This window comes from Carya illinoinensis, chromosome 3 (genome assembly GCF_018687715.1).
Source record: "Carya illinoinensis cultivar Pawnee chromosome 3, C.illinoinensisPawnee_v1, whole genome shotgun sequence".
Classification (NCBI taxonomy): Eukaryota; Viridiplantae; Streptophyta; class Magnoliopsida; order Fagales; family Juglandaceae; genus Carya; species Carya illinoinensis.
Genome location: NC_056754.1, coordinates 52,208,163 through 52,228,665, shown reverse-complemented (window position 1 = coordinate 52,228,665; position 20,503 = coordinate 52,208,163). Strand labels below are relative to the sequence as shown.

General features: G+C 37.2%; 1 protein-coding gene across 1 annotated transcript; it reads left to right on the top strand.

Moving 5' to 3' along the window:
- The first annotated feature begins 12,349 nt into the window (after positions 1 to 12,349).
- Positions 12,350 to 20,323, top strand: LOC122305249 (protease Do-like 10, mitochondrial). Its single transcript, XM_043117630.1, has 8 exons — positions 12,350 to 12,549; positions 13,110 to 13,355; positions 14,657 to 14,852; positions 16,919 to 17,178; positions 17,604 to 17,731; positions 18,650 to 18,853; positions 19,267 to 19,317; positions 19,733 to 20,323. Exons 1-8 carry the CDS (start codon positions 12,408 to 12,410, stop codon positions 19,973 to 19,975), a joined length of 1,470 nt encoding a protein of 489 aa, XP_042973564.1. The 5' UTR covers positions 12,350 to 12,407; the 3' UTR covers positions 19,976 to 20,323.
- Positions 20,324 to 20,503: the final 180 nt, after the last annotated feature.

The following is a 20,503-nucleotide window of genomic DNA, read 5'->3' as shown; positions in this document are numbered from 1 at the left end:
GACCCCCTCGTTACGCTTGGTGAGCATGATTGTCTCCTTGGATTTGCTGGGGGGTCTTATTTTTGCTGAACTGGAAGTAATGGGTTGGTTGGACGACCCCTTGTAGCTGCGATTGAACGATCATTATCTGTTCTTAGATTAGGAGCTGTCTCATTGAAAAAGTCTGGAATTTGAACTGGAATTCTTGATCTTCCTAGAGGCGACACACCTCTAGTACTACTACTACTTCTAGGCTTTGTTTTTGGAGGATCAGTTGCTGTGTTTTTGGAAGGGTTTGAGGTGATGAGGATCTCCATATTGCTTTCTTTTTAGATGTTGGATTTAGCTGTGTTGGTTAGCATTGTTGTTCTCTTACTCATGGCATCGGTCACTGGTTTGTGTTTTGTAATAATTGATGTTCCTATGATGGTGGCTTTGGTCGAAGATGTGTAGGAAGAAAATGGGAAGGGTGTGCAGTTTTGAAGAGGGAAAATGCTACTCGCCCTGTTCAGTTATCCCATTGAGATGTCCTGCTTGACATGGACATGCCACTTGATCTGTCGTTTGACTTTTTTTTTTCTCTGTTTTCAGTACCCCAACACGAGACCACTTTCCATTACTTGCTTTTTTTTTTCTTTTTTTTTTCTTTTTTCTCCTTCTGTTACTTGCTTTTCCCCCCAATCACCTCTGTCCCATTCGACTTAACCATTTTCCCACTCTGAATGACCGACCCCCAACAGAGACCCCCAACATAGAATGCTCCATTAGACCCCTCCACTGTCCTCCTCCAAGCCACCGACAGAGTGACCCTTCATCGTCCTCCTCCGGTTGAACCAATGGATGAATTTGTGCGCAGGTGGACTTGGGTTCCTCTAGCGTCCTACAAGTTCTTGTGTTTGCAAAATGTAAGCTTACACATTCATGTGTAATAATTCTTTTTGATTACCTGACGCAGAGTATGCATAAACCTCCTTGCAAAATCTAGTTGTAATTAGCTTGCACACACGTACATGGAATCAACTTTTTATAGTTTACCAAAAAAAATATTCATCACTCAGACCACTTTTTGGAAATGAATTTAACATAGTTATTGGATACTAAAAGAACTGATGAACTGTGTATATTTTAGTTAAAAATATACTTTATTTCAGTTTAAAAACTAATTAACTGTGTATATAATTTAACTTAGTTAAAAACTGATGAAGTTATTTTAGTTTGAAAACTTTATATTAAAACTTATATAAAAACTTTAACCATCTTAGAACTTTAAATATTATTGAAGTTATTTAAGTTTAAAAACTATCTTTGACAAAAATCTGACCAGTAAATTTCAGTTTAAAAACTATTTTTGAATCAACTTAAAATGATAAAACTATCTTTGACAAAACTCCGACCAGTAAATGAAGTTTAAAAACTATATTTGAGTCAACTTAAAATGATAAAACTATTTTTAAAACTATTTTTGCTTATTCTTTCAAACAAGTTTGGGGTGTTTTTATAGATAATTCGAACGTTGCAATGGATGCTAATATGGAATATTCAGATAATGAGTGTAATGAGGTAGGAATTAATGAGGAGATTGGAGGTGATGAAACTGTTGAAAAACCTACGGTTTGAATGAAATTTTTATCTATAGAAGAAGTGTATGCTTACTATATGAAGTATGGTAAGAAGAAGGGGTTTGGAGTATCCAAAAGGAATTCTAGACAGGATGACGATGAGAATGTAAGATGGTTTACTTAGTATGCGTGTGAGGAGGCACATCAAAAAGTACGGCTGCCAATGTTATGAAACCAAGACAAACAGTGAAGATGGGGTGTATGGTTAGGATTAATGTTGTATTCAATGATGAAGGTGAATATACTATATCCAAAGTGATATTGGATCACACACACACTTGTAGTCTGGGAAATGTAAGACATTTCATATGCTTTAAGAAGGTCGATGCTCGTGTTGCTAAAAAGGCTCAAAATAAAGGACGAGGCGGGAATAAGGTTATCAAAAAATTTCAAGTCTGTGGTTATTGAGGCTGAGAGTTATTAGAATATACCATTTGGGGAGAAGGTGTGTCGAAACTATATTGACAAAGCACGACGACTTCACCTCGAGGTTGGAGGTAGTGTAGCTCTATATAACTATTTTGAAGATATGCAAAAAAGAAATCAGGAATTTTATTATAAGATAGACGTTGACAATGAGATGCGGTTAAAAAATATTTTTTGGGCAGACTCTCAGAGTAGAGCTGCATATGAATCATTCCAGGATGTGATTACATTTGATACAACATATCTAACTAATGTGGATAAAATGAATTTTGCACCGTTTGTGGGTGTGAACCATCATGGGCAGTCCATCCTACTCGTGTGTGGATTGATATCTAGTGAAAATGTATATACATTCGAGTGGCTGTTAAAGTCATGGTTGCAGTTGATCGCCAAATGCAATCATCACAGACCAAAACAAGGCTATGAAAATTACAATTTCGAGGGTGTTTCCAACTTCAAAACATCGTTTTTGCTTGTGGCATATAATGAAAAAGCTTCCTAAGAAATTTGGATCACATTGTCTATATGGAAAAATCAAGAGTATTTTACATAAGTGCATTTATGACTCTTTCAGTGAGCATGAATTTGAGGAACATTGGTGTAATATGCTAGAAACCTATGGTTTGCATGATAATGCATCGTTGAAATCACTGTATAATAATTGACATTTTTGGGTGTCGGCTTATGTATGAGACATATTTTGGGTAGGAATGTCAACTATACAGCAGAGTGAAGGAATGAATGCACTTTTTGACGATTATGTTCACTCTAGAATAACTCTGAAACAATTTGTTGAGTAGTATGATTCGACCCTTAGGAGGAAGGTAGAAAATGAAGAAATTGCTAACTATGATTCTACCAATTGTATCTTTTGAATTTTGGTTTTTAAACGGTTGATTCTCTTCTCATCATATGGTGATACTTCAGGATCATACCAACAAAAATATCTGCAAAAATGCTCAGTCTGCAAAATAAACCAACACATTATCAAACAAGGATTGCCGTTAATTTCTTAGCAAACAAGAGTCAAATATATATATATATATATATATATATATATATATATATATCTTATTTTTTTCAAGTATAAACAAGAGTGAAATATCATATTTCAAAGTTTTGGCAACTAAAAAATCGATGCCCCTCATTATCTTCTGTATGCGCAGTTCGTCGACATGTTTTAATACCACAAAAGCATATTAGGTATTTATTTTGCCAAGAGTTTTTTGAGCGTGAGTTATTACTAGTACTACTACCTATTTCAGACATTGTAATCAATCAAGACCCACTATGTATTTGCAACATAACAAGTAACATAATTAGAAACCCAGTTATTAGTGTATGGTGCAAATATCATGCAAAACTAATGGCTCGTATGCATCACAGGCAAAACAAATAGCTTCGGCTTAAACATATATATATGTTTGCAGGATATGTGCCCCTGAATTCATGAGCTTAAAGTTATTGCAGAAACATATATATATATATATATATATATATATGTTGTCACATATTTTCTTAAGCATGTAATATATAGAAAAATTACATGAGTTTAAAGTTAGTGCAGAAATTTGTTGTCACGTATATATATGTTGTTAGTGCAGAAGCATATATATATGTTAGTGCAAAAATTTGTTAGTGCAGAAACACACACACACACACACACACACACACACACACACATATGTTGTCACGTATTTTCTGAAGCACGTAGTATATAGAAAAATTACATGTCCTTAAAGTTAGTGCAGAAATTTGTTGTCACGTATATATATGTTGTTAGTGCTGAAAGGTGTATATATATATATATATGTTAGTGCAGAAATTTGTTAGTGCAGAAAGTTAGTCCAGAAACATATTTATATATATATGTTGTCACGTATTTTCTGAAGCACGTAATATATAGAAAAGTGACATGAGCTTAAAGTTTAGTGCAAAAATTAAGTACATAAATATATATGTTTAGATCAACATGCATGACTCTAAATTCATTCCATATATAGAAAAAACATGAGCTTAAAGTTTAGTGCAAAAATTAAGTACATAAATATATATATGTTTAGATCAATATGCATGACACTTGACCCATCCCATATAAGATTTGTGAAAAATTAAGTAGCCAATGGTTTTGGGTAAGTGCAGGGTTCATCCATTGTGGCATTTTGTCGAGCACTTAGTGCTCTGTAAATAAGTTTGTTTAACGGTGACCCATCCTAAATACAAATTTCAAATAATTTACAAGACCCATCTCACATACAGATTTCAACCATCACACAAAACTCATTTACAAGACCAATCCCAAATACAGATTTCAACCGTCGCACAATGATCTCAAGTTCCATTTACCAAAAGCAGAAGAAATCAACCACCACCTGAATGAGATGAAATGCTAGGCCCACCGTGCTACAATAAAAAATGATAGCCCCACCGTCTGGGATTCTGCAATGGTACCCGATGTCGAGGGTTTTTCAAGAAAATGCTAGCCCCACTGGAAGGATAAAAAATGTAGAGGTCGGGGATGGGTTTGGGTGCAGTGGGCACTGGTTTGACGGAAAATGAAATGGAGTCGAAAAATGATTCAGTCGAATGGGGGGGTTCGATCATTCAAAGTGGGAAAATGGTTAGGTCGAATGGGGCAAAGGTGATTGGGGGGAAAAGCAAGGAAGGAGAAAAAAAGAAAAAGAAAAAACAAGTAATGGAAATGGAAAAGCAAGTAATGGAAGGTGGTCTCGTGTTGCGGTGAAAACAGAAAAAAAAAAAATGAATCAAACGACAAACTAGGTGGCGTGTCCATGTCAAGCGGGACATCTCAACGGGATCACTGTGCCGGGCAAGTAGCATTTCCCTTTTAAGAGATATGCTATTTTATGAGGTCTTATTTTAAGTTAGTTAGGGTAAAATTGTTTTTAGATAAAGTTGATTTTTTTTTTTTAATCATGTGTAGTGAATCAACATAATTTGAGTCACTCAAAAAAGTTTAAAATTTAAAGGTCAGCGTTACGAGCCTTAAAATAAAAATTAAAAAAGAAAAAAATAAAAAACTCAAAAATTCATCAGTGCACTACAAACACGTTGCCTTTACTTACTATATATATATAATTAGCATATATATTTTGCCTCCACTAGACAAACGTCCACTGGACAAGTGTCCATTGGATGTTTCATTTCTACTAATATATATATATATATACATGTACCCGTGAAACAGGTTGGGTGATTGGTATCTGCTTTAAACGACAGGTTTAGGGGTTGTTGAAACTTCCATCTCCAGAGATGGGAACAATGGGGTTGCTGGTGGTGTTTTTTAACCTGCCATGCATGCATTCACTTATATATAGCACTAAGTATACACCAAAGAAGTGATATCTTTGACACACACATTAAGACTGTGATGTTGCATGCATGGTTGGCTTACCAATCATAATCATTTTTCCTATTCTCAACAAGAAATTCAAGCCTGGGTTCTTTCTTTGTAGATGGAATCCTATAGAATGGATAAGTTCCTATAATTTGATCTTTCTTTTTTAAAAATAGAGTACGTAGAACTTGCAAAATCCAACTGAAAAGATAACAAAAACAAAATGATCTATATCAAATGAAAGCGGATACCTACTGGTACTACATGCGAATAAAGCAGCATGAGATTCAAAGTCCTTAGAAACAGGATGAAGGAGGTTGAGGATGCGTTCTTTGTCACGCTTATGCAATTTCTTGAATAGAACATGTTAAGGACATGTCCTACCACCACAGATGCAACCACCTGCGAGTCAGATTTTACCTCTATCTCAGTTGCCCCTATCTTGGTGGCTATAGAAAGTCCTGCCACGAGCGCTCATATTTAACTTCATTGTTAGTTACCTTGATTAACGTTGCCATGTAGTGTCGCTCTTTATCGTTGGGGCTCAATAAATGCATCCTCAAGCCCCCATCCACCCGGCAGGATGAGCCATATATGAACAGTAACCATGGCTTTCACATTTGAGCTACTATGTCTTCTTGGGGGAAGCCTGAAAAATCTGCCACAAAGTCTACCAGTGCTTGCCCCTTTACCGCCTTCCTTAGCACATATTCTAAATCTCACTTAGTTCAATCGACAATCCTACCAATCTTCCTAAGCTGTCACATTTTCTTAGGACTTTTGCTAACGGGCTTTCCATAAACACCCTTATTGTGTGGGCTTGAAAGTATGGGCAGAGTCTTCTGGCCGCCGTTACCAAGGCAAAGGCTAACATCTCAACTCTAGGGTACCTCACTTCTGCTCCTCTGAGAGCCTGACTTATGTAATGCACAAGATTCTGGGCTACCTCATCCACTTTTATTAGGACAGTGGATACTGCATGTGGAGAAACTGCTAGGTATGCACAAAATATGTTGCCTTTCTCTGGCTGCTTTAGGAGAGGCGGGCTGGCTAGGTGTTCTACAACTTTTCGAATGCATCATCACACTTTTTGTTCCAAGGATGCATCTTACATAGTACTCGAAAAAATGAGAGGCATTTATCTGTCGACCTGGCTATGAATCTACTCAGGGCAACTACCCTATCTGACAACTCTTGAATTTCATTCAGAATTCTTAGCGATTTCATGTTGAGTATGGCTTCTATCTTCTCTAGGAAGGCCTCAATTCCTCTTTCGGATACGATAAATCCCAAGAACTTTCCTGTCTCAACTCTGAAAGCACATTTTGCTTGGTTCAATCTCATTCTATAATGACATAAGATTCCAAACGGCACTCGTAGATCGTCAAGGTGTCTGGCGAGCTCCTTGCTCTTCACTAACAAGTCCTAAGTACACTTTCGTAGACTTCCCAATCTGCTGATTGAACATGCAATTAACCAACCTTTGGTAGGTCGCCCTTACGTTCTTCAATCCAAACGGCATAACCTAATAGCAATACAGCCCTCGATCCGTTATAAACGAGGTTTTCTCCTCATTTGCTATGTGCATTCGTATCTGGTTATAACTCGAGTATGCGTCCATGAAGCTCAGCATACGGTGTCCTGCTATTGCATCCACGATAACATTAATGTGTGGTAAAGAAAAACTGTCCTTTAGGCAAACTTTATTCAAGTTGGTGAAGTCCACGCACATTCTCCACTTCTCATTTGCCTTTTTTACCAAGACAATGTTGAATAACTACTCTGGGTAATGAGCTTCCTTGATGAACCCAGCCAAGAGTAGTCTCTTTACTTCCTTGTTAATGGCAGCATATTTATTTGCATTGAACAGCCTTCTTTTATGACTTATTGTCTTGTTGGCGAGATCCACGCACAAGAGGTTTTCGATGATGTTGTTATCTATGGCAGGTATGTCTTCGTGACTTCATGTAAACACATTCTTATGCTCTACTAATAGCAGCTTCAGGGCATCTCTGTCCTTCAGTGGGACTTGGGTCCGAATACGTGCAGTAGTTCTGGGGCGGTCTAGATATAACATCACAAGTTCCATCGATTCATTGATCTTGGCATGCTGCTGACTCTACTTGTCTCTGAACCCCACGCCTTTTTCTAAAGCCACCGCTGAAGGGGGGTGTCAGTACTTCGTTTTGATCTGCTATGACACAAACTTCACTTTGGCCACTTCTTAATTCTTGCACATAACATTCTTGTGCTAGAACTTGTTCACCTCACGACTCTCCCACCCCATTATTAGTTGGAAACTTCATCTTGAGGTGGTATGTGGATGTCACTGTCCTGACATGGTTGAGTGTTGGTCTTCAAAATATTGCGTTATAGGAAGACAGAGCTTTCACCACCAAGAAGTCGATCATAGTGGTGGTCGTCTGCGTACCAATCCTGGTGGTTACTGGAAGGGTGATAGCCCCAACGGGCTGTATTGTATCTTTAAAGAAACCCTTTAGAGGCGTTGGGGAGGGCCTTATTTTACTGGTGTTGATACCCATTTTTGCAAACGATTCCCAGAATAATATATCTGCAGAGCTTCCGTTGTTAATTAGTACCCGCCTGGTCATGTAGTTTGCTATCACAATGATGACCACCAAAGCATCATCATGCGGATACAACACTCATTCTCGGTCCTCCTCCCTAAACGATATTGTCATCTGGTTACTAAGCTTTTGGTGCTTAAGGGCTCTATCTATTACATATATCTCTTCATACATTGCCCTTTGTGCATAAGCCTTCTTGCTAGATGTGGACACGTCTCCCCCAGCAAAGCCCCCTACTATTGTCTGAATTTCTCCTATGGGCACCCTGTTCCTCTCACCCTTTGGAAGCACCATGTCCCTATCATTTTGGCAAACATTAGGGCTAATGCTCTTCTTGGGACCTTGCCTAGATTCCTTGCGTCTTCTGGGTTTTGATCGTTCTGCCACCATTTGTTCCAATTCTCCCGTTCCCGCCAGTTTGGTTACTCTTTTCTTTATGGTCGAGCAACCCTCAATCTAGTGTGACCCTATCTGGTGGTACTTACAGTAGCGACTACCTGTCTTAAGTTGATGTTGTTCCTTACTCTCATTCTCTTCTTTCCATATGTTTAAATTACTATGCATCAATATGGGGTTGTGGCCTAGTCACTTTTCTTTCCTCCTTACTTGCTGACTCACACCATTTTTTCTGTTAACCTGTCCACTCTTCCGTTTGACCTTCTTGTCCTCCTTTTGAGGATCCACCATCCGCCTTATCCATGAACTCCCTAAGGGTAGAAGGAGTCTTTCTGGACAGGGACTTCATGGCCATAAAGGGACTTCATGGCCATATCTTGCCCAGGAGGGTGGCGAGGGTCTAGTAGTCTGTTGTTAGCCTCTCTTTGTTGAAACGGGTAAGGTAGGTTTTCAAGTTCTCATCTTCTTTCTGCTTTACTATTAGTAGGTAGCCAGTTAGGCGCTGACGCCTCTGGCTGGGTTATGAATTGTTTAGCCAATTCTTCAAAATTGTTTATTGATTTTGGCTTGAGGGTCCTGAACCACCTTTTCGTTGTTCCCTTTAGGGTCAAAGGGAAAGCTCAACATGCAATCTTCCCTAAAAAACCAAGGAGCGTGATGTGGGCATCCCTCATCCTCAGTGCCATCTCTTCGTATTTTCCCCCAAGTTCTTTCAATTCGTTGTGCATTTTTTTCTTCTTCACCCTTCCTAGGCTTGACTTTGCATTACACTGAGTCTCTCCCTCACCTTGCTCATTATGATTTGGTACAACACTGATGTGACCAGTTATGGTGGTGTCGTTAGATTTCACCATTCTTCCGTTGCAAATCGTCATTTTATTACTTCAGGATTTTCATGGCCTCCAATGCCTTCTTTAGTTTTTTCTCAGTTGCTACTAGTCATGCTTCCATGTCTGTTGGCTATATATCCATCTCTCAGTTTGTTAAGGAACATGTTATAGTCGGCATGTGAGAACCACGTTGGTCTGTAATGAGAGACCAAATTCCATGATTCCACATATGGCACCAATGTTAAGGACGTGTCCCACTACCATAAATGTAATCGTTCAACTGCAAATGTTAAGAAGGCTCCGGCATGCTAGGCCTGTGAACACTCTAATGCTTAAGTCAGTAAGTATATTATTCAAGTAATTTAGAATTCAAAGATGAATCATCTTTGGGGTTACCTGGTATATATAAAGGGTTCTTATTAGATTAGATCAGCACTGTTATGAGATTACCTTCATGTGATGTCTATCTTGTACTATGTTTATCTACTTAAATCATCTCTAAGCAATCAAAATAAGCACATATATGCATGAAACTTGCTCATTCCCAACTAAAGCGGTGTGTAGTGTGTAGATCTTTGTTGGGCCTGGGCTCTTCAATTCTAGCCTACTTATAAAGGGCTTTTATATCAGGTTTAAATACAAAATGGGCCCTCCAGAACCAGTTCTTCATGATCTTTCTCCTTTTGCCCATAAATTGGAATCCCCAAGATCTTCCTGCCATGACCAACTCCTTTACCATTCATGATTTACTGATTTGATTTTCTTGTTCCTTTTAATCCTCTAGCTGTTGAAAGAGATTTATAGAAATGATCAAATATAATTATTTGATGGGTTGTTCTATTTTTCTGGCAAACGTGAAGATCAAGTCTGCTGATCTCTAGAGCATTACATACATACATACATATATACATATATGAGAAACTTTACTTGCACCCGGCGTGAGGTACCCCCCACGTACCCATCCCTCCACGTGAAAAAATTAAAACGGTGTGTTTTGATTTTAACTCAAACGGTAGAACACGAAACCACAAACAGGGAAGGTCTGTCTTCTTTCTACCCACGAACAGAGCAAGGGTGGGTCTTCTGGATGAGGAGGTCATGTGTTGGTGTTTAATGTTTTTGTTTTTTGAGGAAGTAAAGAAACTTGGTCCCACCATGAAAACTAGACCTTTTTTTATTTATTTATTTTATTGTGCTAGATTTTCACTTCTTAAGGCATTTTGTCACTAACATGAAGAAAGTTCCCTCCTTTGCAAATATCCTCGTTTATTCTTATGAACAAGAAATCTCAAATCCAAGTTTTCACTACAAGCCTTGAGAATAGCTGGGTAAGTGAAATCATCCAGTCTAATCCCCTCATCCACCACATCTTTATAGACAGAGAGAGACTTCCCCAAAAGCCTCATTTCTAACATATGAAGAGATAAGTAGATTCTAATGAGAATTTTGAGTAATATTGTAGGCACCGATTAGGAGATTAAAGCTTGAGTCAAAAGTGACAGGTTTAGGCACCAAAATCGGGTGTTCTTCAAGAATCGAGGAGATCAAATCTGGGCATGAAGCTATTTATCTTGGGCAACATAAAAGAAGAGAAGAGATGGGATTGCAGATAAGGCCGTAAGAAAACAGAGAAGGTTTTGAAATGTGAAAATCTAAACAACTTACCCACGATGACGACCACCAATGCAACTTCGGCTACCCACAACGACGACCATTGGCCCAAATCCGATCCTCAAGCGACGACACTCTCTCTCTCAAATGCTAGCTTTCTTCGGCTGGGTTTAGATCGTGTTTTTCGAGCGACAACACTCTTGAGCAGAAGCAAGGTTCCCTCTCAACGTTTCCCTCTCATTTTGTATTTTTTGTGTGTGTGTTTTTATTAAAGTAAATCAGCCACGTCAGCCAATTCCACCAAAGGTACGCAACCCCGTGTACTTGTAGCAAAACTCTACATATATATATATATATATGCATGGGAGATCAGGTGTACCAGTCTTAGGCCGTCAATTTCATCCGCATATATGCATAAGCCAACATGTTATCAAGTGCTGGAGAAATTCCCGAAGTATTTTGGGTATAAAATTAATCAGATTCTTGGGTGTGCACATTTTGCATCTTTTGAGGATTGATCAACAACTAATCTTTTACTATCAATCCGACCACCCTATTCCAAGACGCAACTCCTCCTAATTGAATTCACCACTAAAACAAATTCAAAATAAATATAAAACGACACTTGTAGTAGTACTCATGATCTCCCTGCTCCAACTATATACCCCTTTGAGCAATGTTACATACAATTGTGGAATTGTAAATGCTACGCAATCGCTTTGAAAAAGAGTGGGGTCCACGATTAAAAAATTAGTTTTTTTTTTCATGTGGGTCCCATATTAATTCATTTTTTTCAAAACGACTGCACGCCGCTTGCACAATCACGACTGCAAATATCATTTCTCATACTCCTTTAGCTAATGAACTTTCAGCCTCTTGGCCGTAATTTGCCTTCTAATCTCCTAAGCATCTTAGGACTGATTTAGATTTAGAAATGAGATGAGATGGTTTTAAATTTAATATGAAAGTTAAATAAAATATTATTATAATGTTATTTTTTAATATTATTTTTGTTTTGAAATTAAAAAAAATTGAATTGAGATTTGAAAAAGGTTGAATTGTTTATTATATTTTGTGTAAAAATTTAAAAAAGTTATAATGATGAGATACGATGAGATGCTTTCCGAATCCAACTTGGACTTAAAGGATCGAATCCACACTGATTTCTCTTAAAAAATAAAATAAAATAAAATAAATTATCACTCATTTCCATTACAATATTATAATCACTATACGTTAAAGCGGCTTTGTAATTTATGTTTCGAGTTAGAGTGTCAAACGGCAACCTTAATATTTTAGAAACCATGTTAGAAAATGAATTGTAATCAAAGGGATTATTAAAGTATGATATCCTCAAAAGAAAATCTTAAAAATTATAATTGAATTTGGGTCAGGAGATGTGAAAATAAAGCATTATTTTCCCAGCCCATAATGTAGTCGAGGCCCAAATGTGTGTGGAGGGAAGCCCGTAACAACAGTTGTTCCATGGGCCCAATGTTTAAGCCCCTAATTGAAACCTACCTTTGTTCCAACCTCCTCCTTGTACTGCCTAGACAGAGATGGAGAGAGAGAGACAGGAGCACGACAGCAGCTAAACAAGATGGCAGTGGATACGGATACGGATGCGTACTCGGCAATAGAGCTGGCATTGGACTCGGTGGTCAAGATCTTCACGGAGTCCAGCAGCCCCGACTACGCCCTCCCCTGGCAGAACAAGTACCAGAGCAAGTCCAAGGGTTCCGGTACACCCCTCTTCCCTTTCCATACTCGTTGTTTGTAACTCTAGCAGCACTACTTAAAAAACAAAAAAATAATAAATAAATAAATAAACCTTCCTTCGAAGTTTCTCTCTTTTGAGTTTTGAAATGTGCACGATTGCGTAAATGGGCTGAAGGGTTATAATTGTTTCCAATTGAGTTAAGCTTGAAAAAAAGATGCCCAATTTAATAATGCACGGTGTTGGCATGGCTTTCCCTACTGGGATTGCAAAGTTAATAAGTAAATGAGCTGAAGTTTTAACTTTTAACTGGAACCAATATGCCTTAAAGAAAGGTTTCATCTTCAGCATTCATCTCCCGGAAACTTGAAGCGTTAAAGCTGCAAAGGGTTAAGGTTATTGTGCCGGGTTTTAACTAAGAAATACTTGGAGTTACTTGTAATCTTCATGCTAGTAGCATACGGATAGAGCCAACTAGGATTTTTGGGAACGAGTAGAATTTTGAAAACCTTTTGCTTTGGTTTAGTTGTTGTTTACTTGACTATGGTCTTTTCGAACTAAACTCTCTCTATGATGGTAATGTAGGGTTTGTAATCCCTGGGAGAAAAATTCTTACGAATGCTCATGTAGTGGCTGATTACACGTTTGTACAAGTAAGAAAGCACGGCTCTCCTACTAAGTATAGAGCAGAAGTACAAGCTGTTGGTCATGAGTGTGACTTAGCTATTCTGGTTGTTGAAAGTGAAGAGTTCTGGGAGGGTATGACCTTTTTGGAACTAGGAGACATCCCTTTTCTACAGGACGCCGTTGCCGTTGTTGGATATCCTCAAGGTAACGCTATTATTTATTTTGTTATGTATGATTCTTGTAATTTATGTCATATCTGTTTTGTGATGAATGGTCACGTGTCCTAACCCTAAAAAAAGTAGGCCCTCATACCTGACAGGCTTTATGTGAGACATATTCACATAATCCTGCCTGCTGCATGACCTTTCTAAATTAGGCAGTGTTCTTTAGATCATTGGGCATCGTCTCTAATTTATCTTGCTTCTATTTTTTTTTTTTCCCATTTTCTGCACAAAGTTTGACAACTAGCCTTTTTCGTCTGATGCTACATTATGATTGTGATGATGAGATGGCAATGGTGATCAATATGCTTATTTTGCTCTTTTTCAGCTAAAGTTTTCAACTTATTTGAGATTATCAGTGCCTCATATCACTCAAATGAGCACCTTTGGCCAATCTATGGATGTTTTGCCTGCATTTTACATTTGGCTTCCTTGATAATTCCTACAAGGTTTCCATTGGAACTGAACCAGTCGATCCTTTATAATACATGCATGTATGTATGTATTCGTGAAATCGTGAAACCACCGGAGCTTTGATAAATGTGGAAAGAACTCTTTTACACTGGATGACTACTAATTCTGGTTTTTTCATTGCTAATTTTGAAGATTTTCTTCTTTTTCTTTTTATTCTCTCTTTCTGGTTATGTGTATCTCATGTATACATCGTGTGTATTGGGGGAATACCATTTTTTTATAATTTACAAATCGTAACTTAAAAACAAATTATTCACCAGCTGACCGAAACCCTCTGCAAGGGTTAGCATCCAAAGCTTTTCCTTAACCCCATGTTTCGCCATTTTGTTTGTAGACAAATTTTAGCTTGTATCTTTCCTCTTTGTTTAGAACTATGAGGTTGAAACTAAATTTAAAGAGATATTTTTTTATAAGTATAATACGTACGGACATTCGAGGATAAAGAGGGACCAATGGAGGAGCTGAAAGTCTTCTTTTTTAGAACTCTCTGTACTTGGGCTACTGCTGTTAGTTTTAATGGCCAAAATTTACATGAGTTTCTTATTTCTTTTGACCCTACATAGTGTAGGACATTCTTTGTACTGAACGTGGCATTTTGCCTATTCTTTTTTAATATACCTTCTTACTTTTCTAAAAAAAAAAAAGTATAATATGTATATATATACACCATACTTTATATATATATTATTATATTATATGTATATATACACCATATGTAGATCGTTCCAAGTGTCATTCATTGTAATGAAGAAATGATGGAAATTTACACCTCAATTCCAAAGTTTGGCTGATGTTTTAGCTGTCATACAGGTGGGGACAACATTTCTGTTACTAAAGGTGTTGTTTCCAGGGTTGAACCCAGACAATATGTACATGGTGCAACCCAGCTGATGGCAATACAGATTGATGCAGCCATCAATCCAGGGAATAGTGGTGGTCCCGCGATCATGGGCAAAAAGGTTGCTGGCATAGCTTTTCAAAGCCTTCCAGGTGCAGAGAACATTGGGTGAGTTTGAAATTGTTCAGTATCAGCCTTTATCACTTCTGGTGATAGGGCATGTTCACATATCACTTGCGATGAGATGGCTACCTCTTGGTACACTGAGGGGCTGTTTGGGAAGTTAGATGAGATAAATTCTCATCTTATCTCAAAACTTCTCATAATTTCCTTCCCAAATATCACTCAAACACTAAACACTTTTCAATTTCAAATCTTCAACTTTTTCATCTAATTATTACCTAATCATTACAACTTTCCCAAACTTTCAAACAAAACACAAAAAAAATATAACTTTTTCAAAATTAAAAACAAAAATAATATTAAAAAGGTATGTTCAAAGAATTTTTTAACTTTATAATATTTTTATTTAACTTTTTCTCTCTCATTTTCCAAAACCAAATAAAACATATTAACTCAAACATTTAACTACTATTCACAAATCATTTCACTGTTCACAAAATTCTCATCTCATCTCATTACCCAAACATGCCCTAAACCATTCTACCATTCGACCTTGTGTTGTCAAATTTGGGATGTCTTGGGTTCTGCCCAAATCAATTCATGACTTGCTATTCAATCTGAGGGGAAATTCAGGAATAAGGACACTCGATCAGTTCGGGAAGTTGCTCCTCTACGTTTGCTTTGAAGAGGAGTATAGGAATGCTTCGGAATGACCCATCAAAGATATATAAAAAAAGAAAAATCTTTCTTCAGATTATTTTTGTTGTTTTTATTTTCATGACCTCGGTTCTCCTCTCTTCTGTATTGCTTGTAATTGGGCTGCATCCTCCTTGGTGACTTTAAATGAAATAATTAAAATTGTAGAAAAAGTCAGTGGATGTAGTCTCAGAATTTACTGAAGTCTTACCACTTTTATTTCTTATTATGTACTAACCCTAGCTAAAAAATCTGATGCCGGGAGTTTGTTTTTTGTCATAGACTAAACCAAATTTCATCCTTGTTATCCTTTCAAAACCGTCAAGATGTGACAAAGTTCCTCTGCCTTTTTATTTTAACAGTTGTAAATATTCGATATGGTTTGCTTGTATCACTGATTTAAATTCAATCTATCCTAGCAACCAAGTAAGTCTAGGTATAAAGTATCCCTATGGATATTGGAATTTTAGTAGAGAATTAAAAAAAGGTGCTTGTGTACCAAAAAACACATGGCCTATGATTGGTTTCAGCTAGTAATATATAAACCCTTTCCAAATAAAGCGTGTGAGAACTATTCTCTCAAAATAAAGTGCAAATCTTCAACAGGTCGATTGCTCTCCATTTAGAGGTGTTGGTTCCATCTCCCTCTGATGGGCAGTTCTTGGAACTTTTCTTCCTCTTCCTAGGTTAAAAGCTTATGGTTTGCCACCTCTTCCAGGGTTCTGCATCAAGACAGTTTGAAATCATTATAGTCCACCAACTTTTTTTTTTTTATCGGTAAACAAAATTTTTTTGGTCACAAGAATGGGCAAGATTCCAACTATACGGGACATATCTTTTTTTTTTATTGGCACCGGGTGTCTGGATCAACATCCCGACTAATCTTGGGGGTGCACAGGCCCTTGGCAAGGAGTTTTCCGCAAGTGCACCTTGGGTAATTCTAGGGGAAAATCCCCTTATCCGATGACCCCAAGAAATTGTTTACACTCAAGGGAATTTGAACCTTAGACCTAGGGGGAGCATAACCCCAAGCCTAAGGCCTTTACCACTTGAGCCAACCCTTAGGGGTTAACCATACGGTACATATACGAGATAGCCCACCAACATATGAAAGTTAGTTGAGATATCAGTGTGTATGGATTTAGACTATGGAAGTATGATATATGTGGGCTACACCATTCAGATCAGTAGAAGATAATTGTTGTTTGGAATTTTTTTTTTGATAAGTCAATTGTTGTTTGCAATTTAATTTAATAGAAACTTAAATGAGATCGAATCAGCAGGCAAACAAATATAGGCCTGAAATTATCAAGCATATATGGTTTTTTCGTAAAGTTAAGATATTTGTTTCCATGATTCTAACCATTTCAAATGATTATCTATCGCGAACTTTTTCTTTATGTTGGACTGTGCAGTTATATCATTCCTGTTCCAGTAATAAAGCATTTTCTTTCTGGCGTGGAACAAAGTGGAAAATATGTTGGGTTCTGTTCTCTGGGTTTATTTTGGCAGCCTACTGAAAATGTACAACTTCGAAACCACTTTAAAATGCGCCCTGAAATGACTGGGGTACTTGTGAGCAAAATTAACCCTCTTTCAGATGCCTACAAAATCCTGAAAAAAGATGATATTATCCTCGCATTTGATGGTGTGCCTATAGCAAATGATGGAACAGGTACTCTATTCATGATAAGTTAATGTAAAACTCTTCGGAGTCAAATACTTCCTTAACAGGTGTGATTCCTCTGGTTTAAATGGGTCTTTCAACTTTGTCTACTCAGAAAAAAGTTAGCAAATTGCTAATTCATATGCTCAGTAAAATAAATTGACTACCACTATAAGAAATGTAATACCTAGATTCATCCTCACAGAGGGGATTCCTTGGGTAAAGAACTACATATGTATTGTTTCAGTGGCATCCCTTCCTCCAGAGTTGGAGATGAGAGGAAGATTGATGGTTTTGCTTGCAGTAAAATATGTTTGTAATTTGTATAAACGATTTTTTTAAAATCTTTAGCTTTTGTTCCTGATCATTTTTTGGATATATGTGATTTATTCTCTTATGTTCATGATATGTATTGTGATTTGCACATCATGCAGTTCCTTTCCGAAACAGAGTGCGGATAAAATTTGATTATCTAGTCTCGATGAAGAAACCTGATGAAACAGCAGCAGTTAAAGTCCTGAGAGACGGTGAAGAATCTGAATTTAGTATCACCCTTCGACCTGTAAGTCATTTTGCATCGATTTTATGCTTAATGATGTCACCATGTTGTAGAGTCGCATTATTAAGAACCACTGTTGCTTGATCCTATATAAATAGATAAGAAATAGGAAGCTTGCTTTCTTGAAGACAGCAGTAGTTGATTCTACCTCTCCCCTCCCCTCCGCCCCTCTTCTTCTCTTTTTTGGATATCCTCTTGCATTTACATCATTCTGTCACCCAAAATATATATCTTTCTTAAGTTGTCCAAAGTAAGGATCATCCCTAGTTCAACCATCCAAACTAAAGAAAGCCACTCTCAAGGGAGCCTTGCTCCTCCAGATTTTCTTCAATGGGATAATTAATTCTATTCAAAATCAAGAGAGCCACAACAGGTCACAGGTTCGATTCCCCCTGGAATCAAACTGCAATTTAAGTGGGAGGCCATGGCAGTGGGTTGCTGTGCTAACCAGGAGTTTAGGTTTCTGTGGGTGAGTCCTAAGGGCTCTGCCGTGGTTTCAGGAGGTTATTTCTGTGGTTTCATGACTGCCAATCAGAGGTTGGTCATATGGTTTCGTGTAGCCAATCCCTAGTTATTAGAATAAGACTAAGGTTAGATCCGTACTCCATAATATATCACATAAATCACTTGAACTTTGAAGTTAATTAATTCTGAAAATATTTCAAATGAGTGTGATTTCAAATATTGGAGTTGTGGAAGAAAAAAATGTAGTGAAAAGGTTTTGTTCCTGGTCCTACATTGGGAGGTTGTTTGCTATCTGGAACTGGAGGGTGGTTTTGGAATAACATTGCTTCGATTATCTATGGCTTTGTTCTCCATGGACATATTGTTCACCATTTAGTCGTATCCATTTAACGGTCTGTCATGCAACTACTCTCTTCATGCAACTGAAGTTTCAGTTTTTTTCTTTTTTTATTGCAGTTGCAGCCATTGGTACCAGTTCATCAATTTGATATACTCCCAAGTTATTATATATTTGCTGGTCTGGTCTTTGTCCCGCTTACTCTGCCTTACCTTCATGAGTACGGTGAAGACTGGTATAATACCTCCCTACGTCGGTTGTGTGAACTTGCACTCAGGGAATTGCCAAAAAAGGCTGGTGAACAGCTTGTCATCCTTTCTCAGGTTTTCACGCTTCTTAGTTTGAATAAATCAGAGTTTACATATATTGTAGTTTTCTTCTTTCTTTCTTTCTTCTTCTTCTTTATTTATTTATTTATTTTTATTTTTTATTATTTATTTATTTTTATATCAGTCATTTAGATGAGTTATTTACCCGAAGAAAAAATGGAATCATATAGATGAGTTGCTATTAATAAAAAAAAAAAGTTATCCAACATTATGCTGTCTTTCAACTTATCAAAAAAAGGAAAAAAAAAAAAAAAAAACATTATGCTGTCTCAGTTAAATCAAACATCAATTTTGGTAGAAAGGATAAATATGATGCTTGGTGATGTGTGCTATACTTCCAGACTTTCAGATTACATTTTTGTGCATTACAGTAGTACGCTTTTTGTGACTTGTGCTATATTGTTCAGGTGTTGATGGATGATATCAATGCAGGATATGAACGTCTTGCTTGGTTACAGGTGCGTACATTTATCTTGTTCATGTTTCAGTTAACTTGATGGGTATCTGTGCTATGTTCTTTACACACCGGTGAAAAGAATAAAAAGACATGCAGACAAGCTGTATAGAATAGGCATTGGCCGTGATCTTGATTTGCCTTAAATCTCCTATGTTTGAACTCCAAAGTCAATCTACTGATATGATTATATGATAAGGTGTTTCTTTGAGAATAAGTCGTTTGTTGGTAAGTGCAACACTCGTAGAGGTGACTTTTGGAGAAGGAGATTTATGGTACATACCGATGTTACGAGTGGTTGCTTTCTGTTATGCATACTTCCTGGTAACATAGAAACAAAGTCAACTTGCTATTTATGCCCATATATGTGATTATGGATTGATTGTATGCTGAAAGATGTTAATTTATGTCTTGTGCAGGTCAAGAAAGTCAATGGGGTAGAAATTGAAAACCTGAAACATTTATGTCAGCTTGTGGATAGTTGTAGTGAAGAGAGCGTGAGGCTTGATTTGGATGATGAAAAGGTCATTGTATTGAACTATCAATTAGCAAAGATTGCCACCTCTTCAATTTTGAATCGCCACAGAATACCTTCTTCAAAGTCCAGTGATCTTATTGACGAAGATAACAGCTTGGAACTGGGGTTGGCCTGCTTAAGCTGAGAAAACCTTTTTGGCAAATGGGATGACCAAGCAATCCAGCCGGCCTGCCTGCCTGAATCTTCTTCATACATATTCTTAACAAATTGAAAAGCCAGCTATTTAGTTAGCCTTCTACTTTATAGTAGCTGTACCTTTTTATATAGCATTTTTCAAAGAGAGAATAGGATGTAAGGGGTAGGAAGCTCCTTTTCCCAATGTACAAGTTTACTCTGGATATAGTGATATCTATATCCCTTGACAATTTTTGGAAATTTCGGTCAAAAGTTACTGAGGATTTTTCGATTGAGAATATCTATATTCTTTTTACCTATTCATATATAATAAATAACATTTATGTATGAATCGATACATACAGTGCACTCCTCTGTACATGTGCTCGACTATTTGTATGTGTATGTGCTGCAATCTAAAAATCTGGAAGCAGATCACCAATCCATGAACATCTATATTTTAGTGGAATGAACCTTTTTGAACCGGTCATAATGCGAATCAATTGCCTAGAAATTCTAATTTCTACAAGAATAAAGG